The sequence below is a fragment of the Siphateles boraxobius genome, unplaced genomic scaffold (genome assembly GCF_051911475.1).
Source record: "Siphateles boraxobius isolate OS27281-9 unplaced genomic scaffold, OSU_SipBor_1 41, whole genome shotgun sequence".
Lineage (NCBI taxonomy): Eukaryota > Metazoa > Chordata > Actinopteri > Cypriniformes > Leuciscidae > Siphateles > Siphateles boraxobius.
This window is the reverse complement of record NW_027509042.1, coordinates 5,124,675-5,152,385: the sequence shown is the minus strand read 5'-3', so window position 1 is coordinate 5,152,385 and position 27,711 is coordinate 5,124,675. Positions and strand designations below refer to the sequence as shown.

At 36.7% G+C, this 27,711-nt stretch overlaps 1 protein-coding gene and 1 long non-coding RNA gene across 4 annotated transcripts; one reads left to right on the top strand and one right to left on the bottom strand.

The window, feature by feature from the left end:
• Positions 1–173: 173 nt before the first annotated feature.
• LOC143706237 (potassium voltage-gated channel subfamily A member 2) lies at positions 174–12,136 on the top strand. 3 transcript variants are annotated; one of them, XR_013192953.1, is made up of 4 exons: positions 180–342; positions 1,599–1,980; positions 3,287–5,235; positions 11,222–12,136. XR_013192953.1 is itself a non-coding variant. In XM_077197927.1 (3 exons), exon 3 carries the CDS (start codon positions 3,425–3,427, stop codon positions 4,901–4,903), a length of 1,479 nt encoding a protein of 492 aa, XP_077054042.1. In that variant the 5' UTR covers positions 174–342; positions 1,599–1,980; positions 3,287–3,424; the 3' UTR covers positions 4,904–7,291. The 3 variants fall into 3 exon arrangements, 2 of the variants coding, with proteins under 2 accessions (XP_077054042.1, XP_077054041.1); XM_077197927.1 differs by lacking the exon at positions 11,222–12,136 and having other exon boundaries at positions 174–342; positions 3,287–7,291; XM_077197926.1 differs by lacking the exon at positions 11,222–12,136 and having other exon boundaries at positions 1,527–1,980; positions 3,287–7,291.
• LOC143706238 (uncharacterized) lies at positions 1,308–27,678 on the bottom strand. Its single transcript, XR_013192954.1, has 9 exons — positions 27,575–27,678; positions 24,307–24,448; positions 22,770–22,919; positions 20,966–21,098; positions 18,590–18,726; positions 13,078–13,149; positions 11,761–11,855; positions 5,001–5,118; positions 1,308–1,939 (listed from the first exon to the last, which is right to left on the bottom strand). It is a non-coding gene; the product is annotated as an uncharacterized LOC143706238 (long non-coding RNA).
• Positions 27,679–27,711: the final 33 nt, after the last annotated feature.

Below are 27,711 nucleotides of genomic sequence, written 5' to 3'. Positions count from 1 at the left end.
AATACACAAATGGAGGCAAAGGTGTTTTAATTTTTAAAAAGCATCATATTTGATCACCAGCAACTGTGAGAGACAAGACTAAATTAAGACTAAAAAATTAATAGCATTTTGACGATGCGGGTCGTGAAAACACCAAGCGTGACGACGCGTCCCCTTTAAACTGCCCACTCTGCGGATAAAGTGAGGAGTGGTAGCGCGGACTGTAATCCAAGAGTCTTTTGGTATGCACAGCAACGATTGACTGCAGATTCCATTTAACACTTTAACTAGCTGACTAATGGCTTGTTGCGTGAACATAATGACACAACTACTGACGCGTCGGCAAGCGAGGTAGACGGACAGGTAGGAAGAGATTCGAGATGTCTGTCACTGCATCACTTCTTATGTTTAATGTTTTGCATCTGTTCCCATGTCAACATGACAACGTGATAGAATTTGCGTTTTTCCTGTATTACAATCATTTTTAAAAGTGGTAAGGTGCAGCTGGTTCATTTAGGGACATTTTTCTAGTAACAATCTAACCCTTGATTAAACCAAATGATTGATTTAGTCAAATGAAAAAAAAATGGCTTGAATAAAACTATATACAAATTAAGGATACCAGACAACACATTTTACAGTGATTGTGTCATCACTTGTCATTAAGAGATGATGCTACAACATTAATAATTGAATTAGATTGGTTCATGGTTCAGTGACGTAAAAACACAATTTATACAGACAATTACTTAAACACACCTCTTTTATGAACATTCAGCCTCTAATTTACTGGTAATTTAGATATTATTATGCGGCTTAAAGAAAAAAAAATTAAAAAACTGTCCAGAGAGTTTAAAAAAAAAGTGGGGAGTGGGGGGCTCACTAAGCCTGAAAATATTGTCATATTCTTTTATAATTATTTGTAATTTGGGGGGAAAGCTGTAAAAGGGAAATGTTTTCTATTACTTTGAAAAACTTTTGTCTCCCAACTCAAAGTCAGTGGGCTCTAACCAACTAATATATAAAGTAATGTATAGTGGTGGTTGAGGAGATTCCCCTTCTATGTAAAGCGCTTTAAGTGGCGAGAAAAGCGCTATATAATTTTTTTTAAATTATTTAATACTCAATATCTAAATCATGTGAAAAAAAAAATATAATAACATTTTGTTCAGATCAAATAGAATAACACTAAGAAAACTTGACTATTCATATATATATATATATGGTTACACTTTATTTTAAGGCGACATAGTTGCATTGTTCTTACTCAAATAAGTACTGATTAATATTAATTAACTACATGTACTTATTATATATGGTGTTAAGGTTATCTGTCTATCTATATATTTGTACTGAAATAGATTTCAAAACTTTTTTTTAAATCACGTATTCAAGAAAAATTGTATTATCTCAGACATACTTTGTCATTGACCCTCATAAGTTGTGCAATTATCAGTAGTTTATCAGTCACTCACAAAGAGCTTTCCCATTAATGTGACGCATTGCCTGCCCAATTAGTGGATGTGATCACCATTACTTACTTACAGGACAAGCCTGACCTGTGTCTTCTGCAAATGTTTCACATTCACCTCTACTGTCGTTTGTTGCAACCTGTCTAGCAAAGACTGTGGCGACCTGCTTAATGCCTCCTTAAATGTGGAATGAAGAGACCGCCCTTCCTTTGCATCAAATGCTTTTTTCGTGTCCTTTCCTCGGTGTCCTTCTCAAAAAACCTGCGGTCAGGAAGCTTTGGGGTGGATGAGGACACACCCGCATACTGTACCTCTCTGCCCCTCCTCCCTGCCTGCCCCGTTATGCACAATACGCCGGTGTGCAGAGAGCTACAGCGGACAGCAGCAGTCAGGATTTAAGGAATCAGATGAGTTTATCGTTTTCATCGGTCACACAGAAGCCGGATTGCTATCCTCACTTCGAGAAGGCTGCCGTGACTTCTGGGAACCTGAGGAACCACAGGGGTGATTTAGAAGTTTATCCAAGCAGGTAAAATGTCTCACTTCTGATTATGTACTCTGGACTATTGAATATATGGAAGCTTTAATATTAATTGATTTGCTATGTGTATGTCTGTTTCATTATCAATATATATATATATATATATATATATATATATATATATATATATATATATATATATATATATATATAATGTATTATATAATGTGGAGGGATCTGAAGAGTAAAAAGAAAGAGGGGCCACCAAGTCTTGTTTAGTCTAAAATGTATTTTCTTGCAGTTTAATATTTCATAGGCTGCTTCTGCTGAATATTTTAAAGCACGCTGGCACCGTTTGGGACAAGCAACATCCCAGCAAATATGTACGAACAACAGCATGCCATTTGCGGTTCTTTGAATGTTTGGGTATTTCAAGTAGGAGAAAGGGATGGGGGACACATGCTTGCACACGCTGTATGGATGCAGCATAGTTATGTAGGATGTGCATGTCTCATAGAGAAGGGCCTCTTTTATATGACAGCACTGTGAGAGATGCAGTTTTATGTCAATGGATATTTGACCATTGCCGAACAGCACACAGAACTGATATGGCTTGACGCAGAGTTTCATTATATTGTGGTTCTTTAAGAAGAACAAGGAACTGCTTCGCATGTGAATGTACAGTAACTAAACATGCTGTTCTATATAAATTGTGCGCTATATTTTTAGATCTTCTTTTGCATACGCTTTGCAATTTTTTATGGCATGTGTGGTATCTCTCAGGATTACTATACTAGGGAAATACTTGTATTATGATAAACATAATTCATAAAAAATAAGGAAGATTTACCCGTTTCAGTCCAAGAAACGTCATCATAAACATTTTATCCCTTACTTCTCTTAGTTATTTATTCCTTTAGAGTGAAAGCAGGCAAAGGCCAATGCACTATATAGAGAAGAAAACGACAAAATATTAAATGTATAAAAACACTTATTTTAAAATTAAAATGATTTAGAATTGTAATGTTTTGCATCCTATTTTTAAACACTAGCGCATTACACATTATCAGAAAGTGTATCACTTTACCTGTATTCACCCTTCTTTTGTTGCAGAAAGCCTTACACTGTAAAAAAAAAAGTTACTGCCTTAAATTAAGTATAATTAATTTTAACATTTCAACTTGAATTACATTAAACTGACTTAAAAAATGAGTTGAATCTTGTATAACTTATTGCTTAACTTATTTTAATTAAAGCACTGTAAAAACATACGTGTCATAACTTATTTATCCTATAATTTTTTACAGGGACACAATATTAAAGATATCCGCATGCTGTCTTTGTTGTCTTTCAGTCGACCCATCCAGTAGCACGCTGTGGCCCTTAGTGCTCTACGGTGTCAAGCCCCCTTCTGTGTGGATTCCCACCCTGCATTTTCCCACCCTGTGGCGCCCTGCCTCAGTGAAAAGTGCAGGCCTCACCCTCCTGCATTATGACTGTGGCCACGGGCGACCCCTCAGATGAGGTGGCAGCACACCCTGGTCTTCCTCAGGACTATGACCCTGGAACGGAGCAGGACTGCTGTGAGCGAGTGGTCATCAACATCTCGGGTCTGCGTTTCGAGACGCAGCTCAAGACCCTTTCGCAATTCCCCGAAACATTACTGGGGGACCCCAAGAAGCGCATGAGGTACTTTGACCCGCTAAGGAACGAGTATTTTTTTGATAGAAGCCGACCTAGCTTTGACGCCATCCTCTATTATTATCAATCGGGCGGAAGGTTGCGGAGACCCGTCAATGTCACTTTGGACGTGTTCTCGGAGGAGATCCGTTTTTATGAGCTCGGAGATGAAGCAATTGAGATATTCAGGGAGGACGAGGGTTTTATCAAGGAGGAGGAGAGGCCGTTGCCTGAGAATGAGTTTCAGAAGCAGGTCTGGTTGCTGTTCGAGTATCCAGAAAGTTCTGGGCCAGCCAGGATTATAGCGATCATATCAGTCATGGTCATCCTTATCTCCATAGTCAGCTTCTGCCTGGAAACCTTGCCCATCTTCCACAGCGATGAGGAGGAGCACAAAATCACCATTGCCGGCAGTAACTTCACAACCATTTACACATCCAACTACTTCACAGACCCTTTCTTCATTCTAGAGACGCTATGCATCATCTGGTTCTCCTTCGAGTTCTTGGTTCGCTTTTTTGCCTGCCCTAGTAAAGCCAGCTTCTTTGTGAACATAATGAACATGATTGATGTGGTGGCCATCATTCCTTACTTCATTACACTGGGAACGGAGCTGGCGGAGAAACCGGAAGAGGTGCCGCAAGGGCAGCAAGCCATGTCTCTTGCCATTCTGAGGGTTATAAGACTGGTACGAGTCTTCAGAATCTTCAAACTGTCCCGTCACTCAAAGGGACTTCAGATTCTTGGCCAAACACTCAAAGCCAGCATGAGAGAATTAGGTTTACTCATCTTCTTCCTCTTCATTGGAGTTATCCTCTTTTCTAGCGCTGTCTACTTCGCAGAAGCTGACGAACCCGAGTCGCAGTTCTACAGCATCCCGGATGCCTTCTGGTGGGCTGTGGTTACAATGACAACCGTTGGTTATGGAGATATGGTGCCCACAACCATTGGAGGAAAAATTGTAGGATCTCTCTGTGCCATCGCTGGCGTCTTGACCATTGCCCTTCCAGTGCCCGTCATCGTCTCAAACTTTAACTACTTCTACCATCGAGAAACAGAAGGTGAAGAGCAAGCACAGTATCTCCAGGCTAGCGCCCTCAAAGCCGATTCCCAAGAAGAGCTGAAGGGAAGTCGAAGTGGATCCACCATCAGCAAGTCCGACTACATTGAGATCCAAGAAGGTGTCAACAACAGCAACGAGGACATTCAGGACGAGAACCTTAAGACAGCCAATTGCACTTTAGCCAATACAAATTATGTTAATATAAAAAAAATGCTGACAGACGTCTAGTCATTTGGGGAGCAGGTCCAACTTGAATTTAAAAAGGACTAGTAAACCGTATTTGAAGGAGGATTGTTATTAACATGAGATTTCCGATCTCAAATACCTCATTGAAACCGTACATCCAGATCCATCCAAAATCCAAGTATTCATCAGTGTTCTCCTGGAGTCATCTACATCATCCACCACCTTATCCGGAGCAGGAGCCAAGTATTTATATGGAACTGTGGAACACAAATAAACAGCACATGAGCGTCAATATATTTCAGTCAACATCTTACTCTCAAAGCCAAGCTTTGCCAAAGAAACGTCATTTGTGTGCTTCATCTGCTGTTAAAAAGGTTTGCCGTCACACGCAGTTCACATATATGATACAAAGAATACTCACAGAAGTTTCATCCACTCTGATGCTGCTTGTTAAGGACACCAATATTCACATAGAGTCAAGACGGTTGTCTATTATTTTAGTGTTATTATTGTGATGAGCTGGGAATGTCATTGAAGCGGCCTGCTTCTGTGTCGACAGTTGTGTGTGGATCCAAAATACATATGTATGGACAACACCTGTATCTACTCCTTGATTATCCTTCTGCAAAGCTTTTGAAGACAATACGAATGTCTACATGTCATATTTTATGTTATTTTTAGTCTGCAGTGTCTGTGTCCACTGTTGTTCAACGGCTTTTCTTTTCTCATCTCATATCACTCTTTAACCATTTTTATTTGCAGTTTTTCGGGATAAAGAGCATACAGAACATGCTAAATGAAAAATAAGCAAAATAACACCCTAGTGCCACAGGAAAAAAAAAATGCTTGATGTATGTAAGAGGATACTGTTCAGTGTATATATTCTGCGAGCTGCAGAGATAGTCCAAAATGTAGTTGATATTCAAATAACTTTGCCACTTAATGAGCCATATTGTAGTTCACACTTTAACGTCCCCTAGCATATTTGTAGCAATGATGTCAGATTATTTTTAATCACTGGCTTGTCTATCATCTTGAAATAATTTTCAGGTGTTGATAAAGCGTGTTAGATGTTTTGTCTTTTCTTTAACTGGCTCGGATCGAGAAAAAGCACTGGTATTATAGAGTTGCATGGCCTCAATCCTCAATCTTAAATGGCATGGATTTTCAGCTCAAGAGAAAGTGATAAACAGAAACTTAGTCAATATTACGACAATATGTATCTTGCTCTGTAAATATACATATATACAGGTTCATCTATTTTTATCTGTTTTATTGTGATCCAAAGGTGCTTTTTTCAGGTTTTGTTTTGCAAGTGAATCTATAAAAAGACACTCAGCATTGCATTTGGACAGACAGTGCAGCATTAGGGCATTGATTGCTGGGACATTGATTGTCTTAGTTTCAGGTGACCTTGAAATCTAGATATACAGGATTACACAGGTCTCTTGTCTCTTGCATTAAAGACTGTTTTATCTCTAACAATGAATCAGCAGAGAGCTTTGGAAACTATGTAAGTCAATATCTTCTTTATTTGATTGACCATCTACAAAAGTTCTGGCTCCAGCCACAGTTGATGCATCCTCTCCTCAGACTTATATTATCAAGTATAGCCATTATCAAGGCAGTATAGCCACTATATTGTATCAAGTATAGCCATTATTTCGAGCATCTAATTGTTTTCATGCTTCTCTTTAGACAAAATTTGACTGTTTATGCATGGATTGAAGATTTGGCTCTATCATTTGGTGTGGCACATGACTGTGCATCCTTAGGTTTCTCACCCACATCTATTTCAGTATCTCACCTGGGCTGCAGGTGCCTTTGTCTTCATCTCTCTTATATTTTTTAGCAAACTATGCGCTGATGCTGCTAATTTAGAAGCAGATTGTGCGTTCACAGCTGTTGCTAATTATGTTATCTTGTTTTAATTCAGAGTATAGACATCACTGCAACGCGCACAGTTGGGGTAGGTTTAACAAAGTGTATGAAACTGAATGTCGCCATACGGTTCATAGCCAGTGCCTAAGATATGTACTAAACGTGTTTGGATGCTTTAAAGCTAAAGTGTGTATTTTTTTATGTTCAAATAATTTATTTGATCTAAGCTGTAATTAATCCCTTCATGGACTGATTTCCCCAAAACACTGTAGTGCGTTCAAATCTTTGCTCTGTTTAAGCAGCCCAACACCACAAAATTGACTCAACCAATGGTGTGATATAAGTGTGAAACTATCTGTCTGTCTGAGTAATGGCAGATTTGAAGGTCTGTTTTGAAAATATAATTTTGGTAATTCCATTAGGAGAGCAGAAATTACACACTTCAGCTTTAATGCAGGCAAACAGCAGGTTTTCTATGCATGACATTGGACAGCATGCTGTTGGTGAATCAGTTGTATCATCCTAATACACATTGTCATTGTAACTTCATATTTAATGTGTGGCAATAACATATATTGTGATTTTGGTGCTAGACCTGGCTGTGTCAAATGTCAGGGCTATAACAGTACCTCTTTGAAGCCTTCCTTTTTCCACATCTGTGAAAACCGCAGTCATTGCTTAGCTTGCAGGTGCACTGGCTTCTCGCATTACGATTGCATTGTATGTTGATTTTCTAAATGTCATTAGAAAGGCTAAATGACAGCATTGAATGTCACAAAATCATATTTGTTAGCATCTTATAATCAGTCCATGCATTGCCACGGTTTAGAAGGATGTACATCAACTTATGCAATCAATTTTTTTGTCTTCACAGTATTTTTGTTTAAAAAAATGACAGGGGTAGAGAAAAAGCGATAGTTCACCCAAAAATTAAAATTAGCCCATGATTTACTCACCCTGACGCCATCCTAGGTCTATATGACATTCTTCTTTCAGACGAATACAATCGGAGTTATATTAAAAAATGTCCTGGCTCTTCCAAGCATTATAATGGGAGTGAATGGGTATATTTTTTGGGAAGTCCATCAAAGCGCATCCATCCGTGATAAAAGTGCTCGAAACGGCTCTGGGGGGTTAATAAAGGCCTTCTGAAGCGAAGCGATGCGTTCGTGTAAGAAAAATATCCGTATTTAAAACTTAATTGATGCACAACGTAATGACGAACGCGGTTGCCAAGCCCTGTTTGTTTGACCCGCGAGAGGCGGTACATCGTCATCGGCAAGTGTTACTCTTTTGGCTTAAGTCGACTTGTGTGCGGCCGTCTGCCAGAAGCTAGTTATTTTAGTCGATAAAGTTTTAAATATGGATATTTTTCTTACACAAACGCATCGCTTCACTTCAGAAGGCCTTTATTAATCCCCCAGAGCCGTTTTGAGCACTTTTATCACAGATGGATGCGCTTTGATGGACTCCCAAAAAAATATACACATTCACTCCCATTATAACGCTTGGAAGAGCCGGGACATTTTTTAATATAACTCCGATTGTATTCGTCTGAAAGAAGAATGTCACATACACCTATGGCTTCAGGGTGAGTAAATCATGGGCTAATTTTCATTTTTGGGTGAACTATCCCCTAAAGGCCAAATTCAATCAAAACTACAGTATATAACCATAAAACCACCTTCAATAAAGCTGTATAACTATTATTAATTATATTACATTTATCACACATATTTACTCCAATTTAATTGAATTTGGTTTAAATAAAATGAAATACTAATAACAATTTTAAATGAATTATTTTTTAGCAATGTTTAATGTTAAGTCAACATGAAACAATATTCACAACCCATTTTACTTTAGTAATGTGATACATTTTCAGGTGAAATAGCATTTTCAATGGGGGGAAATGTAGGCTGGCACTTGATATGAAAAGATCCAAACCTGATTGTGAATTTGCCAAAACAATGCCTAAATACCCATTTGCCTATTGGTTAATGTTATCCAATGTACGTTGCAGAAAAGGAAAATCATTTCAGAGGCCAAATTTTTCTGATTGTTTAAACATACACAATATATCCAGGAACTTTATTACGCAAGTAAATATTTAGATTCCATGTTGGCATAAACAGGTACTGTTGTGAGATTTTGAAATTTTGTTGTGAGGTTTAAAATATGGTGAAGTTGCAAGAACATGTTGTACCATACTTTGATTGCCTTTGGCCTGTGTGTGTGTGTGTGTGTGTGTGTGTGTGTGTGTGTGTGTGTGTGTGTGTGTGTGTGTGTGTGTGTGTGTGTGTGTGTGTGTGTGTGTGTGTGTGTGTGTGTGTAAAGCTCTTCAGACCCGATAGCCTGTGCTCGACAGCCAAACCGAGGGAGTCTAGACTTATACAAACACCTCAATTGGCAGAGAGCTGAATGTAGTTTATTTCAACCCATTCTGGCTGTAAAGGACAACCCCCAACACAGTGAAGGTTTTACATTCCTGTTAGTGTGATCCGGTCTATAATATTCACTATAACGCAGCCATGTTTTTTAGGATGTAAAGCACTGAAAAACAAAATGTCTTCAGTGTTACTGGATGTAAAAGATGCACTTTAAAAGATGCACCACCAGTGGACAATCTATGGATGAAGACATGCATATAACCCTTCCAAATGATCAATACTGTCTTAAAGCAAATACAACAATGAAGATGAAATATGAAACCCGAAAGCTGTGTTGCTTGTTCCTTTCAATGGATCTCCTTGTTGTCGTGCATTGTCTAAATGTCATAGAGTTGCTCAGAGCTACTATTTTGCAGATCATTTTAGAAAAGGAATTAATGACAGCAATGTACTGTTTCAGAACACTAGGAGCTTTTTGATGTCGATATTATTAGCTCATCCAGAGGAGAAGGTTGGTAGCTTGAAACCATTCAGGGAAAGGTGCCTGGTGGCATCTTTGATTTCATTCCGCTTTAAGTGCTCAGCGTATAGTCCTCCGCACTTTCCACAGTGATGAGGGTGTGCTAAAAATAGCCATTTCTTTGGGAGCAAAATACATGGGGAACTGTATGCGTGTCTAAGAGGACGATATAGACAAGGCTGGTGTATAAAGACTGTCAATGTATATTGGCATAAGCTCTAGAGAGTTGGGCGTGAAAGGTGAGAAAGAGAGAATTTGTGTGTCTAAGTGACAATAGGAGGAGGACAGAGTGTTCAGAAGAGACGAGAATAGATGACAGGGAGCGGGAGGTGTGGGATCAAATATGACACCTATGGTTAGGTTATGCGAAAGATTTTGTTCGCCAGCAAATCATTCCTAATTCACCCTATTCATAGAATATTGATTATGTTTGTGTTGCTCTCATATCACAGTAGCTGCATTCCAGAGTAAAGAATGATTCTTTTCTAATGCAAATTTTTTTTGGACAGTATATGTTTCAGTTTGATCATTTATATGAATGTTGACTGACACTCAATGGGGTCAGGAATCGATTTGCATAGGCTATAAAAAGGATATTCTAGCTCATTTTACTTGAGCATTGCTATTAGGCTACAAATACAGAATTTAAAATCTGGAAATCTCAATCCCTCTGTGTGCTGGTGCTGCCCGAGGTAATGTTTCATTGAAAAAGAGAGCATAGATGCCCTCTAAAGGCAGTGCCCTGAAATATAATGAGGTAATGTTTCATTGAAGAGGAGAGCATAGATGCCCTCTAAAGGCAGTGCCCAGAAATATAATGCACATGTATTTTCACTGTCTAACAAGATCATATTTTTGGTTGTATGGGTGAATCTCACAAATAAATGCCTGGGTTATATAGAAAACAAAACTATTTTAAGAACTTTTTTATCATTATTTATTTATTTATTTACTTATTTTATTTTTATGACAAATTACAATAATTAAAATCATCTGGTTCGGTCGTAATGTTTTTTTTTCTTTGTTTTTAATAACATTTCATTTGAAATTAAATTACTATGATGTATACTTGCAATCGTACTTGAACGATTTATAAACAATTTAAATATTAATCTACTGCTGTCCTTAATTGCTATGACAAAAAGTCACAATGCAAAAAAAATTATATATATATATATATATATATATATATATATATATATATATATATATATATATATATACAGTATATATAAATAATAAAATACATAATAATGAACATAATAATAGTAATTTTTATTCTTTTGATTTGGGGGTGAAATTTGACCTGGCCATATCAGAATGCTTCAAAGCATTGCTTTGCAATTCTGAAACCACAAGCTACATCATATTGTATTATGATTATTATTATCTGCAAAATATATACTCTGACAGTTTCTACAATGTATACTGTATAATTATGCCCTAACCTGGAAATAACATACTGGTATAGCTGCTTGTAATGTTGTTTAGAAAAAGAAAAACTATTTTATTTTAGAATGCAACACTTCACTAATGAAAGTATTCAAATCTCCTCAAATCTCCTTTCAGCTCCCAAGCATTCAGTTGCCATATGGCCTGGACTCAGATCCAAGAACACGGACTCCTGAGCCACACCCTCCACCCTGAGAGATGGAAAACTGGTGAACCAGAGGGAGGTCGAGTCATACTTCACTCACACTGTCCTAACCGCCTGTGTTTGTTTACCACAGATATGCCACATACTATTGGGTTTAGCTGCGTATGTCAGTTATTTTCTGTAAAAAAAAAAAATCTGGATTTTATCAACTAAATCACTGATATGTTAAGAATAAATCCATGGGGGAAGTTATATTAACAAATAAAAAAAAAACAAATAAATGGGCCGCTATGGGAAAGAATATGGTAAAGAGGGAAAGGATTTCCCAGAGACCGACTGAGTTGAAACTCCAACCTCTTAGTCTAAACTCATCAGTTTTTCTGTCATTCTGTAATCATAAACCTCCTCAGATTTATAACCTCCATCATAAATCTATTTCACCGTGTCTCCTGCTGAGTCTAGTGATGTAAGCTGTATTGATGTTAGATACAGCATGATTCTTTTAACCTACCAGATATATGTGAAGTCTTAAAATATCTACCATGAGTTAATATTTCATCACCAACTGCAAGCTCAGCATAGTCTCTCTCCAACAGGGAATCTTTCCTATGGAAAGCAACAGAAATGTCAGAGATAATAATTAAATTTGGTTAAGGTAACATGAATTTAAATAATGCAACAACAAAAAAAGACTTATCAGACCCAAAGACTATAGATAGTTTAAGATCAAGGGTAAGAGGTTTAATTTTCTCTTGACTCCCTAATATTAAAGGGATTTTTTTACTTAAATGCATAAATTAGGACATTTTTATTTGTATGTTTTTTGTTTCAAACGTGAATGTGATCTAAAAGCATCCAATAAAAGTGCATCAGTGGCTTATTCTAAACACTTTTCCTTTAAGCGAATGATTTTTTGCTCTTGTCCTCTGGGGGCAGTGTGCAACAACACAAGGGCTCCTTAGATCAGGTTTCAGCACCACACAGAATCTGTACAAGCAGCATGTCTACTACGGAGGGAACGTCACTAGAGAGAAAAGGACAGAAATCCTAAACAATCAGCCAAAGGACAAACTGAAATAACACTTTTGTTCTCACTAATTTTTAAACAATGAAAATGCTTCCATAAGTAAATAATTATACACCAAATTCCTTACATAGGGATGTAAGACTCCTCCTGCAATGACTCTCCAGGCCACTAGGTTGCACCACCTGCTGTGAACTCTTTAGTTAAGACTGCTCATCAAGTCTCTCCAGTCCCAGCAACCCAGTCCATATCTCAAGCTGCTCCAGTCCTACCAGCCTAGCCTCAGTCTCCACCAGCACCTGTCCTACTCAAGCCTACACTTGCAGTCCCTGACAGGCATCGTTGGAACCCAGAGATGTGTCGATGATTTATTACACGGTGTGCTCTTGCTTTCCAATTGCAGCCTAACAGTTTCCCCACAGAGAGCAGCAGGTGGTGCTGCCTAGTGGCTGGGAGAGTCATTACAGGAGAGGGCAGACAGCTCTCTCTAGCGGCCTGGAGTCATTGCAGGAGGAGTCGAACAGGGGATTGTTGTCCCAAGGGATATATAAGGTTTTGAATCAAAGTCCAACTTCATAAAAGCTCTAGCAATGGTTCTGTATTCAGGTTTCAGAAAACATCTATCAAAACTGTTATATTTTGGCCAATTTTGTGAATACTATCCTACAAAAAAATGATATTGTATGTTTGGGCAAACTATGGTAGTCATTGGCTTCTGTCATTGGCTTCTGTCAATCTTTAAAATATTTTCCTTTGTGTTCAACATCGAAGAAAGAAACAACATGAGGGTGAATAAATAATGACCATTTTCATTTTTGGGTGCGCTATCCCCCTCAGGTGGTTGTCCCCTATAGTTACGAGATGTACAGCAAGTCTCTGCAAAACAAAAAATAGTGAAGCAATACAATAAATGCCCCCAACATGCTGCAGTTTCAATGTTAAAATTACCGCATGACCCATTTTCATAACCAGGCCATAAACAAACTAGTATTTAAAGAATCAATGCGGGTAAAACTAAAGACCCAAGAGGTGTAAATGTTAAAACCCATTTGTTTATGGAAAGCATAATTTTGTTGTAAGTGAATTGGACTGCATAAAATCAATGGAGCCATTCCATTACTCGCAGACTTATTGATCGCATACAGCAGAAAAGCACAGCCTGGTCTGTGTCCCTTCGACTGTGAGAGTGTTGCTAAGGTGATAGACAGTCTGCTTCGGGCAGGTCTGTGAAATACTATAGACAAACTGTAGACCTTAATAGCCTAAGTCTCATTTCACATGTAAGACTACACAGACGAGAGACATTTAACTCTTGACACGCCACAAAATAGCCATATTACAGTAGCCGCAAAAAAGTAGTTGGACACCTAAGCCACACTTAAAAATTTATGAATGTCAATAAATATGCAGCGTGGTGAATTTTATGTTAAAGAGAGAGAGCAGAAGCAAAAATTCCAAGTAAAATATTTCACAAATGATAGATTTAAATGAAAAAGATGATACAAAAAAACAAAAATAAATTTTCAGTGCTCAAATGTTTGGGGTCAGTAAGATTATTTAATGTTCTTGAAAAAAAGTGTCTTATAAGGCTGCATTTATTTGATTAACTACAGTAAAAAAAAAGTTATATTTTGAAATATTATTGCAATTATAAAAAAAAAAAGAACTTTTTGTATATTTTAATGCATTTTAAAATGTAATTTTCAGCATCACTACTCCAGTCTTCAGTGTCACACTATCCTTCAGAAATCCTTCACATGATCCACATCCTTCCCCTATTCTAATATGCCGATTTAGAGCTCAAGAACATTTCTTATCATTATCAATGATGAAAATAGTTAAGAAAAGTGATATTTTATTTTCAACATTCTTTGATGAATAGAAAGTTCAAAAGAACAGTATTTACTTTTAAAATGAAAATCTTTGGTAGCATTATAAATGTCTTTAATGTCTTTTGATCTAGTGTAATGCTGAATGAACATATTCATTTAAATAAATTAAAAAAAGTCTTATTGACCCCAGACTTTTAAGTGGTAAATGGTAAATGTTTTTTTGTTTGTTATTTTAAATGGTTGTCCAGTTAGAAGGTCTACAATCACTTGGCAATTCATACATTTGTCCATGTGAAAAAAAAAGTTGAAAAAAAAAAGCAGCAAATATTTGTAATCATTCTTTCTGCGCACAGCGTCTCCAAAGACAGAATGAGTACACAAGCATGAATGTTAGAAGTTTATAGATGGAAAAAAGTCAAAAGGAATATTGCAATTTATGCAAGTTAGTGTGAAACCACTTGTTCTGGGAAATTTGCCCAAAACAATATCAGCCCATGCTTTCCAGAATAATCAGGAGGGGCACGTCTACCTTCAGGTAACTCAGTTTAAACCTTGATTCTCTTATAAGCTGTTTTTGCATTCCAGATTGCTTCTGCTTAACCAATGCAAACAACACTGGTGTTGTGGGACTACTCTGCTGCTGTACAATAGGCTGGCCAGATGGCTCCACAGAGTGAGACTGATACAAGAGTAAAGGACTCTGGAGAGCTGGCGTGCACCTGTGAGAGCCGCTGCAGAACTAATTAAGAGGGTTGGCTGTGCTAACAGGCTGCTTCCAAAACTGGCAGGTACAGATAGATCGCTTCCAAAATAAGTGGGAACCTTAAGTGTATCTTGGTCTGTTTTATTGAGAAATCTTCAGCTGATGGAATGACGCTTCAGTAACAAGAGAGTGGTCTCTCAAAAAATTATAAATTCTCTACACTACAGCCTTTATCTCTATTTATAGGGGCTTTTGCTGATTTATTCCATCTGAGTGATGCTCTGGACTACATCCAGAACCCTTTATAGACACGATCCCTCTGGGCGAGTGGATCATTTCTGGCCTCATCGGGAATCTGCAGCTCAATCCTTTAATGGGTGTGATGCAGCAATGCAAACAAAGCAAATGTAGCCGGCTTCACTTAACTTAAGACAATTAAAAAGAAAAAGGGTGTTTGCTCATCAGAACACTAAAACAAAACTGGTAAAAAAAATGATACAAAGAAATATAACAGAATAATGTGGTGAAAAATTAACAAAGTTCCTATTAAATAACCTGTATTACTTCCGCAGTAGAATATTCAAAACATCTTCTGAAAGTATAAAAGTTGGTTGGTAACACTTTATTTTACACGTTACTACATGTACTTGTTATAGTAATAACAGTACATTATGCATACTTACAAACTAACCCTAACCGTAACTCTATAGTAATGTAATTATTTAATATTACTAAGTACTTATTTGAAAAAGTACAATACCTTAAGTTAACTACATCACCTTAAAATAAGTGTAACCATTTGAGGTACTTAATGTGAAACTTCCTACAGGAACTGAAATTTTAGTTTTTTCTTTTTTGTGCAATCCTCTAAACCTATGATTTTATATACAGGTCCTTCTCAAAAAATTAGCATATTGTGATAAAGTTCATTATTTTCCATAATGTAATGATAAAAATTTAACTTTCATATATTTTAGATTCATTGCACACCAACTGAAATATTTCAGATCTTTTATTGTTTTAATACTGATGATTTTGGCATACAGCTCATGAAAACCCCAAATTCCTATCTCAAAAAATTAGCATATCATGAAAAGGGTCTCTAAACGAGCTATTAACCTAATCATCTGAATCAACTAATTAACTCTAAACACCTGCAAAAGATTCCTGAGGCTTTTAAAAACTCCCAGCCTGTTTCATTACTCAAAACCGGAATCATGGGTAAGACTGCCGACCTGACTGCTGACTGCTCACAGTGCCAAAACCACTGGTAAATGGTTTACTGACCATGGTATTACTGTGCTCAATTGGCCTGCCAACTCTCCTGCCCTGAACCCCATAGATAATCTGTGGGATATTGTGAAGAGAAAGTTTAGAGACGCAAGACCCAACACTCTGGATGAGCTTAAGGCCGCTATCGAAACATCCTGGGCCTCCATAACACCTCAGCAGTGCCACAGGCTGATTGCCTCCATGCCACGCCGCATTGAAGCAGTCATTTCTGCAAAAGGATTCCCGACCAATTATGGAGTGCATAACTGAACATAATTATTTGAAGGTTGACTTTTTTTTGTGTTTTAAAAACACTTCTTTTATTGGTCGGATGAAATATGCTAATTTTTTGAGATAGGAATTTTGGGTTTTCATGAGCTGTATGCCAAATCATCAGTATTAAAACAATAAAAGACCTGAAATATTTGGGTTGGTGTGCAATGAATCTAAAATATATGAAAGTTTCATTTTTATCATTACATTATGGAAAATAATGAACTTTATCACAATATGCAAATTTTTTGAGAAGGACCTGTATATATATATATATATATATATATATATATATATTTAAATTAGGGATGCACAATATATTGGCCATGCACCATATCGGTATCGGTTCATTTTGAATGTTATCGTTATCGGCCCGATAAGAAAATGTGTCTAATATATTAAAGCCGATAAATATTGGATTATTTCCTTCAGCTGAGACGCTTCAGATGTGCACTGTTCAACATGATGGTTTTGAATTGCTTGAAATATGATTGGAATCACTTCAAAAAGGAAAATACAGTAAAGTGAAACAAGTCTGTCATATCGGCTACGTAAAATTATAATGAGGAGATTATAATTGTGTGTTTGGGACATGGCTTTTACAGGTGAGACTTTTGTTTTTGTAATCAGGCTCTCAAAAATGATATAAAACTTTGGTTTTAGATTTATCGGCCAATAGATCGGTTATCAGCAAGATTTATCGATATCGGTCAAAATGTTCTTATCATTCAGCATCCCTAAAAAAAAAATATATATATATATATATATACACAGTATATATATATATATATATATATATATATATATATATATATATATATATATATATATATATATATATATATATATATATATATAACACATTACTTAGATGAAATTAATAATATATTACTAAACTAGCCACAATAATTTACTAATCTCAAGACAGGAAAATATCAAAATACTATCCCCTGCAAAACATCAGTCCACCACCCTTTCCATTATAATTAAAAAAAATTAACTTATGACTGGAGGAGTTTTCCCTCTTTACTGTTTTCGTCTGGCAAGATTGCAGTAGATTACATTCTTTCTCATTTTTATCTCTTTCTGTCTCCCGTTTCAAATTCATGACTGGGCGTTCATTCTGTTAATCTTGCGAACCCTCGCCTCCTGGCACCAGTTCTGCTTAAGTTGGCAAGGATGTCAAGAATGAATTACAGTCAGCCTTCTGGTGCACAGGAACCTTGGGATGTAGAATGTGGGATTTTGCTCTTATATGGAATATGACACTGCACTAATTGCCCCTCACAGTCCTCTATATTCCATTATCATATGCATAGACAAGCTCAAATTAATTCTCAGTAGCTACTTTAGTTGACACAAAAACTGCCAACTGTGTTAGTATCAGCTTAGATGAAATTTGACTCGTGACTGTTTTTTCCAGGTGGGGTTATTGTGCGTCAAACAAAAGTCACGTGTTGTTTGAAAGCACGTGTGGTTGAAAACGACAACAAGAGGTAGAAACCTCAGCTTTAAAATGAATGATGTACATAGTGAATGAGAACAAGACTACTGAGTCAATTCAGGTGTTATGTAACAAAATGAGTGGAAGGCAGAAGGATCAGTTCTCTAGCGCTTTTGAGTACACATGTAGGCCTGGGTGGTCCGTCAAATACAGGGGGCAGCACATAGGAAATTTCCTTTTAGAATAATGATTGTAATTTTGACAATAATTTTTTCCCAAAGTTTGAGGGATGTAGTTTCGCATAGCGAGACTTCTGACTATCAACATGGTAAATTATGCAGCTTATTCTGGTACAAAGACATCCCAATAGAAAGGAATAGCCCATCTCATTAACAGTTTTGACAAACGCAAAGTTTATAAGCGGAACAAAATGTTTTGTAAAAATTATTATTATTATTCCGCAAATTTTGAACGACGACTCAACCAACTTTCAATGCAGCATTTAAAAGATACAATGCGAGAAGGAGAGACTGTTGCGGTATGAAACTACAAAGATCTAACTTTAAAAGCAAAGCAGAACTGTGCTTAAAGATCCCATATATTTCAAGTGCACCAAAGAAAACTTTTAAATATGCCACGTGCAATCTTCCCCAAGTGCTTGTTGTATCAGCTAGTAATATAACAACAATCTATTGTTCATAATTTTTCACACGGCATCTTAAAATGTCAAATCTCATGCGCAAATCACGAGCTGAACGACTAATTGACCATCACAGTAGTAGTCTGACATACCTTTGTAAACATGACAAGATAAAGTGGTCAAAAACCTGTGCACCCAAACTCTGGGAAACTGCGAAACGTCAGCCACTGTTGTGTTCAGCATGCATCAGGCGGCCCATGAACGATCCATGGTTGTGTCGTCCCTGAAACTAAAGCATGACATGAATTCATGTTGTTCAAAGTACGACAGGTTAGCACATGCCCAATCAACTGATACAGTGCACACTTAAGCCACCAATGTCTCATAGTATAGCCATCCCGTCAATCAATACTTGGGTGACATTCAACTTCTCCTCACCTTTTTCACAGTAGATCATTCAGCATTTTTGCGACCTACTCAAAACCCTTACTCAGGCTTTACTGAACATTTGTAGAGACATGCAGATTGTCTGGAACCAAATCAGTGTCCTGCAGCACTACATTGTTACCTTTTGTATGTCTCATTTGCAGTTGCCAGACATCAGCAAGAAGCTAAAAGAAGACTTGATGAATTACCCCTTTCCCTCTGCCTCTGGACCCTAAACAGAATTGCACTGGATCTCCTGTATAAGCAGTTTAAAGTTGGACTGCGTTGTGTGGCTGAATCGCTGCAGAGTGCTGCTGCAGATGTTTGTGTGTGAGAACGTACGCGCTTGTGTGTGTTTGACAGCGATACTGGGTGCCGAGTCAGGTCCCCTGAGCTGATGGGGGAGGACGGAGCCCGAGATGTATGTGATGTGATTTGTGTGTTTCTATGTGTGTGCAAACGTGTGTGCTTATGTGTTTGACAGTGATGCCAATTCAGGCCCCCTGAGCTGATGTGATGGAAAGAGGCTGAAACATATGTGATGTGTGCATTATACAAACTGTGTGTGTGTGTGTGTGTGTGTGTGTGTGTGTGTGTGTGTGTGTGTGTGTGTGTGTGTGTGTGTGTGTGTGTGTGTGTGCGTGCGGTTCTGCACATTAAAAGGTGTGGCAATGTTCAGAATAGAATACTAGTTGTAGACAGACAGTCACTAAAAACCAAAAACAAATAGCAGCCACCTTTTACAGTACCTCCTGAACCAAAACACGGAGCTTATGCAGCATTTACGCCATGTTGTAACCATAATTACGAGATGGCATCAAGTGACATTCTACCAAGAGATGATCACGTCCAGACTCGGATTTATGCGTTTCTATGTCACACTATCAACTGCAAAATGAATCTGCAGCAGTCAGGTGGTACAAGAGCTCTGTACGTTGTTTACATTCAGTATTGTTGTAACGTTATGTGCTTTGAGACATGAGGTGACACTTACCAGAATTTGTGCGTTCATGTGTTTTGTGACGAGGGGCTATGTAGACGCTCTGAAGGAAAGCTAGCTCGTTATTACTACCCTCCCTGGAATTGCCTGCCCTAACTTTAATTCAGCAGGTGCCGTCCAGCTATCATAATTTTTAAATTTGGGGTAAGAATTCTTTTATTTCGCAAGAATGCATAAAATTGATTAAAAGTTATATAACATGTAACATCTATAATGTTTAAAAAAAATGCTTTAAATTTCTTTTAAATTCATACCTTTTTTTATTACATTCTATTCATCAAACAATGCAGAAAAAAAAACATATCAGCGTATCAGGGTTCCCATAAAAAATTAAGCTGTTTTCAACAGTAATAAGAAATGTTTCTTGAGTAGAAAATCAGCATATTAGATTTCTGAATTTCTGAAGGATCATGTGACACTGAAGACTGGAGGAATAATGCTAAAAATTCAACTTTTCCATCACAGGAATAAATTACCCTTTTATTATATATTAAAATAGAAAACCGTAAATTTAAATTGTAATTATATTTCATAAATTTACTGTCATTTTGATCAAGCCTCTGAGAGCATTTTGTTCACAAACATTTTAAAAAAATCCTACTGACCCCAAACATTTGAACAGTAGTGTGTGTAAAACCATCACAATTAAAAGTAAAGTCAAACCATTGTGAAATACAACATTCAATGATTGATGTTCCATTCAAAGCTTGATGGGATAATCAAGTCTCTACAGATATCATGTGATGCGGGAATTTTAACTCATTAACGGAATTTATTTGCTTTAAAGTCAATGTTTACCATTAACAGTTTCAGAGTTGTAATTTCAATGTTGAGTGCTGTTCCTTTACACTTTTTTTTAAGAATAAACTTGAAAATGTCAAAATTCCAAGTTGTCTTTCCAATTATTCTATGCACAAAGGCATTTATGCATTAGTACATATGCAGTACAATAATAGTATTAGTAATGTACTTTGCTGGTGTCTGCGTAACTGCGTACTATACATCTATGTAACTTACGAGTGCGAGTGAGTAATTGTGAGTCTGCGAGTGCGTGTATGTGTGTGTGCTCTCGCGCCCTGGAGATGTTGCTCTGTTTGCTTACTCTGCAGCAGCACAAGACCCGCCGTCCTTTACTCAGCGCTGTTTGCCCCGCAGAGCTCTTGCTGGCTCCAGCACTGTGGGGTCCTCCTCTGACACCTCAACACTTCAGCACCCTGAGTACAACAAACAGAATGCTAGAGAGACGCACACAGAAAGGAGAACCTGGTCTAAGGTTTAAAGCCAAGCCAGATGCGAAAGGTAAGGTGTGTGCGTGCGTGCATCTCCCTGATGGCTACCGTGGGTCTCAAGTTACTCAGGAGGCATAAGATTACTGAAAGAGAGAGAGCTTAAACAGAACACAAGGGTGTGCAGAAATCTGGTTGCAATGCAGGCTGAGAAGAGGAGCAAGGCTAGAGAGGGACAGAGGCAAAAAGAGGAACCCCACTCATCCTGGATCAGAGTGCGCACAGAAGGACCGTCCTACCCCAGAGGTTCTCCCTGGTGGGTATTTCCGTGCTTGTTTTTATAGATTGGCTTAAGCATGTGATTTATGTCCTTTGGATGCTGTTATAGAAAGGATATGGACTTTCAATCAAAGTTTGATCGAGAAGAATTCAACGTATGTGAATAGAGCGGTTACAGAAGTTCAGAAAGATAAAATACGATGCTGATCTTGTGTTCTCTCCGTCAAGCCAGTATGTGCTGTGATCGAGTTTTATGAATTGAGGAGTGAGATAATGATTAGAATTAGAAATAGTTTGTTGTTTGGTTTGATGTTGGATTTGAGCAAGAAGATGAGGGAGGTTTGGAATGAAAATTTTATTAGGAAGTTTATGTCTCAAATGTTTATATGTAAATTGAAATATCTGTGTTGGTAAATCTTTGAATTATGTGGTTCATTATAACCACTGTATACTCAATTTCAATTTAATCAAATATTTTAAAGGGATAATGTCCCTTTATCAGACAGATATTACCTGATCCATAGCAGTACAGATCTAACATATACATTTTCAACCTAACGGGAGAGTTCTTCCAAAAGAAAAAAACAATGTCATCATTTACTCATCCTCATGTCTTTCCAAGCTGTATGACTTGCTTTCTTCCGTGGAACAGAAAATACGATATTTTGAGAAATGCCGGTTTTGTTTTTGTCCATACAATGGAAGGCAATTGTCACAAAAGATTCTTTAAAATAATTTCGGTAACACTTTACAATAAGGTTGACAATAAATATAACATTAGTTAACCTACATTAGTTAACATGAACTTACAATGAACATCACTTTTACAGCATTTATTAATCTTTGTTAATAATACATAATTAAAATCAAAAGTTGTACATTAGTTGATGCACTGCGAAGTATCATGAACAAACAATGAACAGCTGTATTTTTATTTAGTAACAAAGATAAAAAAAATACTATAACAAAAGTATTGCTCATGGTTAGTTCATGCTAGTTAATTCATGAACTAATGTTAACAAATGACACCTTATTGTAAAGTGTTACCATAAAGGAAGAAAATTCTACAGCTTGGAACGGCATGAGGGTGAGTAAACGATGACAGGTTAACTATCCTTTTAATTTGAAAATGTGTATGTTACAGCTTCTGTGCTGCTACGAATCAGAAATTATCTGTCCGACTTGAGAACTAAGACAGCGATAGCATATTGTCTAATTATATTTCTGTGACTCGAGCCAGGAGACTGATTTGTGATGATTCAGATATATGACGCAGTATTTTCACAGAATTATGCATAAAATCTAGCACATACAGTACAATACTTGTATAATGTGCCCGTACACGTGCACATGATAGTGACCAGCCCCAGAGGTGCTTAGAACAAAACAATGGGTTTGTACCTGTGATGCATGCGGGGAAACTTTCCCACATGCTGGTGATCAATCTTCGAGACACACACGAGCACACACACATGCACAGTTGAAGGATATAGATGTCATCTCTGTCCGTGGTGCATTTTCACATCTTCAGCATTTTCCCCAGACTAGGCACTGCAGGATAAGGATGCTTCTGTCAGTTGTAACCTTTGTCCAACCTGCTCTCGCTACACAACTGTACCGTTATATATGTGAGTCCCTAAAAATAACTGTAAACCCTGCAGTTGTGCTGATATCATAGTGTGTGTGTGTATATATATATATATATATATATCAGTCAAGTCTCACTGAATTCCTCATTGCTATTGAACAGGTATAATGAGATTAGTTTCCTTTGCTTTCACAAGATCATTGCAGTTACAGTTGAATAATGTAGGAAATAAATAAATATAAAGTAGTACAATAAATAATAAATAAACAAAAGGTGCAGAGTGCATGGGATATGGTTAACAGTGACAGCGCAAAATATTACGATTGTGTAACATAAATCTATCTGAGAAAAATACTAAGAAAATAACAGTAAGAGAACATATAAGATGCAAAATTAGCAAAAAGCAAAGTTTCTTGAATAGAATGTGTAAAGGGACAGTTTAAAAATAGAAATTCTGTGATCATTTAATCACCCTCAAGTTGGTCCAAACTCTTTTTTTATTTCTTCTATGGAACACAAAAGAATATATGGTAACACTTTGCAATAAGGTTCATAAGTTAGCATTAGTTAACTACATTAGTTAAGATGAACTAAGAATAAACGATACTTCTTCAGCATTTATTAATCTTAGTTAATATTAATTTCAACATTAAGTAATATGTTGTTAAAATCAAAGGATGTATTTGTTAACATTAGTTAATGCACTGTGAACTAACAAGAACAAACAAGAACAGCTTTATTTTTATTAACTTACAATAACAAAGATTAATAAATACTGTTTGCTCATTGTTAGTTCATGTTAGTTAATACATTAACTAATGTTAACTATTGAACCTTATTGTAAAGTGTTACCGAATATATTTTGAAAAATGTTGGGATTGTATGTAAACAATATTAAACTCCAATGACTTTCATTGTATAGACACAAAATCTTTCTTTGTGTTCTGCAAAAGGATGAAATGCATACAAGTTTGGGGAAAAAATGAGAATGAGTAAATCATTTTTGGATGATCTATCCCTTTAAGGTATACAGATACTGTACAGAGTCATAGATATTTGGCAACTATAGCTGAGAATTTAACTATAACAATTTAGGCAGTGTGATGCGGTTATTCATCCTTGGCCACCGTTTGAAACTTTTCCTGCAAAACTAAACACCAACACTGCAGTTCCCATATTAACTAAATGCATCTTGCCAATGCTCTAAAAAATGTGGCCACATGAAACAGAATGCCCAAGTAACCCACCCATCCAACAATACTCCTCTGACAATGGAAAAGATAGGCCCTACTGTATACTAATAGGGTCAATGGAATATAACGCGGAGCGAAGGTGAGAGGTGTGCGTTACCTTCCAGTGTAGCAGCACAAGCTGTCATGGAGCCAGAAGCTTTTCTCTTTGGCGGCTGTGGGTTCTATGGTGTCAAGTGGTACTAGGGGTAGCTGTTTAAATCCTCTGTTCAGGTTATGGTTACCTGTCTCTATTAAACTCTCTGGAAAATAGAACGCTGTAGATAAGAGGCCTGAACTGGACCATTGATCTGCATCTTTGACTCTGGCAGGTGCAGACCCTGAGAGGAACAGCACTGGAATCCAAAATAAGCTTTTTGGAATGTTGAACATGTACATTAATGGAATGTTCTGTGTTAAAGGAAATAAAATGTCATAGATGCTGTCGATTACCACAGAAAATTATTTCAACACACTTATCATAGTGTACAATAACAACAATAAGGTAGGGCACTGAGAGATAGATGATCACTCTTGATGTTGTACTTAATTGGTATAATAAAAACTTAAAACATAGTAAGATAACATAAATTAAAATATAACACATTAATTATAAACAATACCAAAAAGCACCCATTTTTTGCCCAGATGCACCCAATTAGCTATTTTGGTCGTTTATGGGAACTGATGGCACGGAAGCTATCAAAAATACTTACATGAATATTTATATTAAACACGAAACATTAAAGGGCTTGTTCACCCAAAAATAAAAATTCTGTCATCATTTACTCACCCTCATGTCGTTCACCCAAAAATAAAAATTCTGTCATCATTTACTCACCCTCATGTCGTTCCAAACCCTTAAGACTTTCTTTCATCTTCAAAACACAAATTAACATATTTTGGTTACACTTTATAGAATACTGTTCCTTCATTAATAAATAGCTATACAGGAAAAATAAGTAACGCACTATTTACATTCTAGTAACTACTATTAACTAACAAGAAACTCTCATTAACAAATTAGTAAGTTATAGCGCTTAGTTAAATGTGGTAGTTCACTATTAGCTAATCAGTAACTGCATTTTTTCCTTAGTGAACTACTATATACAGGTTTATAATTAACATGAATAATGCAAAATTTATTTGGATCCGTATTCTAAAGTGAAAAACATGATAACGACCTAATATTGACTGCATTGTAAGCTTTTGAGATTTTTGTAGGATTTTGAGTAGTAATTCCTTCAGATGTGTTCCCATGATCTTCACTTTAGAATACTGATCCAAATACTTAGTAGTTCCTTTAAAAAGATGTTGCAACACTTGAGTCATTACTATCCAAAACCTTACAAAAACCTATTAGTAGTTCCTTTAGAAGGATGTAGTAACATTTGATTCGATACTAATGGGTTACCAGTACCTTATATCATACATTATGCATTATTAATATTAATTATGAACCTGTTAATAGTAGTTCTTAGTAGTCTTCAGTGAGGTGTGAAAAATAGTAGTTACTGATTAACTAATAGTGAACTACCACATTCGACTGAGCGCTATTACTAACTAATTTGTTAATCAGAGTTTCTTGTTAGTTAATAGTTAATAGTAGTTACTAGAACGTTAATGGTGCGTTACTCATTTGTTCCTGTGTAGTTATTCATTAATGAAGGAACAGTATTCTAAAGTGTTACCCATATTTTGAAATATAATGAAATTGAGAACTTTCTGTCCCTCCATTGACAGTTATGCAACTCTGTGACACTTAAAAAAGTTCATAATAGAGATCGTAAAACTAGTCCATATGTATTGAGTGGTTTAGTCCAAATTTTCTGAAGAGACTTGATCACTTTATATGATGAACAGATTTAGGCTATTATTCACAGAAACATTTATCAACTCACACATCAGTTGTCAACGGAAGCTCAAGCATGTTCGCTTGACATGAAAGAACCAATGAGTTTTATTCTCGTGTTACGCAGCACGTTTGAGCTTCAGCAAGAACCAATGAGGTTCATTGTTGTGTTACGCAGCACGTTTGAGCTTCAGCAAGAACCAATGAGGTTCATTGTCGTGTTACGCAGCACGTTTGAGCTTTAGCAAGAACCAATGAGGTTCATTCTCATGTTACGCAGCACGTTTGAGCTTCAGTAAGAACCAATGAGGTTCATTCTCGTGTTACACAGCACGTTTGAGCTTCAGTAAGAACCAATGAGGTTCATTCTCGTGTTACACAGCACGTTTGAGCTTCAGCAAGAACCAATGAGGTTCATTCTCGTGTTATGCAGCATGATTGAGCTTCAGCAAGAACCAATGAGGTTAATTCTCGTGTTATGCAGCATGATTGCGCTTAAGTAAGAACCAATGAGGTTTGTTCTCACGCGTCAAGCAAGTATGACTGAGCTTCTGTTTATGTTCGCTGATCAATAAGTAGTAATTGTGTGGACTGTCAATGGAGGGCCAGAAATCTCTCAGATGTAAGGATATGTGATGTCTGTAACCACAGATTTGTTTCTGCTTACAATTTCTAAATCTGACAAAGGTTCCTTTTGTTGAGCATTAATAATTCCATATGCAACGCAGCAGTGTAACTACAGGTCTACTGCTATTTTAAACGCCTGTACTACAATACAGAAGATGTGAATTAAAGTGTCTGTGTGTGTTGCCACAGGAGGCGATAAGTTAAAAATTACGAAAAAGTGCAGTTCTCAGCTCTCAAGCACACTTGGCAGTAGAAAATATGGACAGTTTGGATGCATTATTTATGTTTGTTAAGGCACATTCAAGGAGTTTTCAAGGAGAGACTAAAATGCTATCTGTTAGTTGTAAGTTCATCCAAAAATGAAAATTCTGTCAGTATCACAATAGTTTTTGGTAGGTACAAATGAGACTTTGTGAGAAAAGTAGAGCTGATTCATTTGGTAGAAGTGTTGGAATCGTTCAAATCTCTGTTGAATTGTTCCTTTGGGTTAAATCTTTTCAATTAATTGGATGATTTTTTAGCTTGCAAGACAGGTTTGAATGATTTGTTAACACATCAGTCTGATCCGATGACTGTTAAAGTCACTATTAAATTTCAGTCTGTTCCTCATAAAAAGCTTCAGAAGATGTGGCATATCGTACTCAAGACTTTCATTATACTTTCAGAGTAGTTTTGAAATCCTCGAAAAGAAGGTAATTTAAAGATTTGACATAAGATGGTGAAAAAATTATTCATTATTAAATTGTCAATTGAGAGATCTAACTTTTTTAATAAATAAGATAGTATAATTTGCTTAAAATAATGGTACGAAAAACTAAAATATCGATTTGTTCTTTTTCATTGTTTTGTTGTAGTTTATATTACTTTAGACTGCTTTGTTTTTCTTTGCCTGACTAAGGTGCAACCTTACCTTCCTTGCAATAACACAACTGATTTGTTCCCTTTGTCTTTATCTGCAGAACAGGTGACAGTATCTTGGGATTCGGCTCTCTACTGAAGATTCAGCTTGAATCTTCCCTGATCTCTTTGCACTTTGAGGTGCACAGT

Excerpts from the sequence above, each read along its gene's own strand:
- LOC143706237 (XM_077197927.1), top strand. The coding sequence starts at position 3,425 with ATGACTGTGGCCACGGGCGACCCCTCAGATGAGGTGGCAGCACACCCT.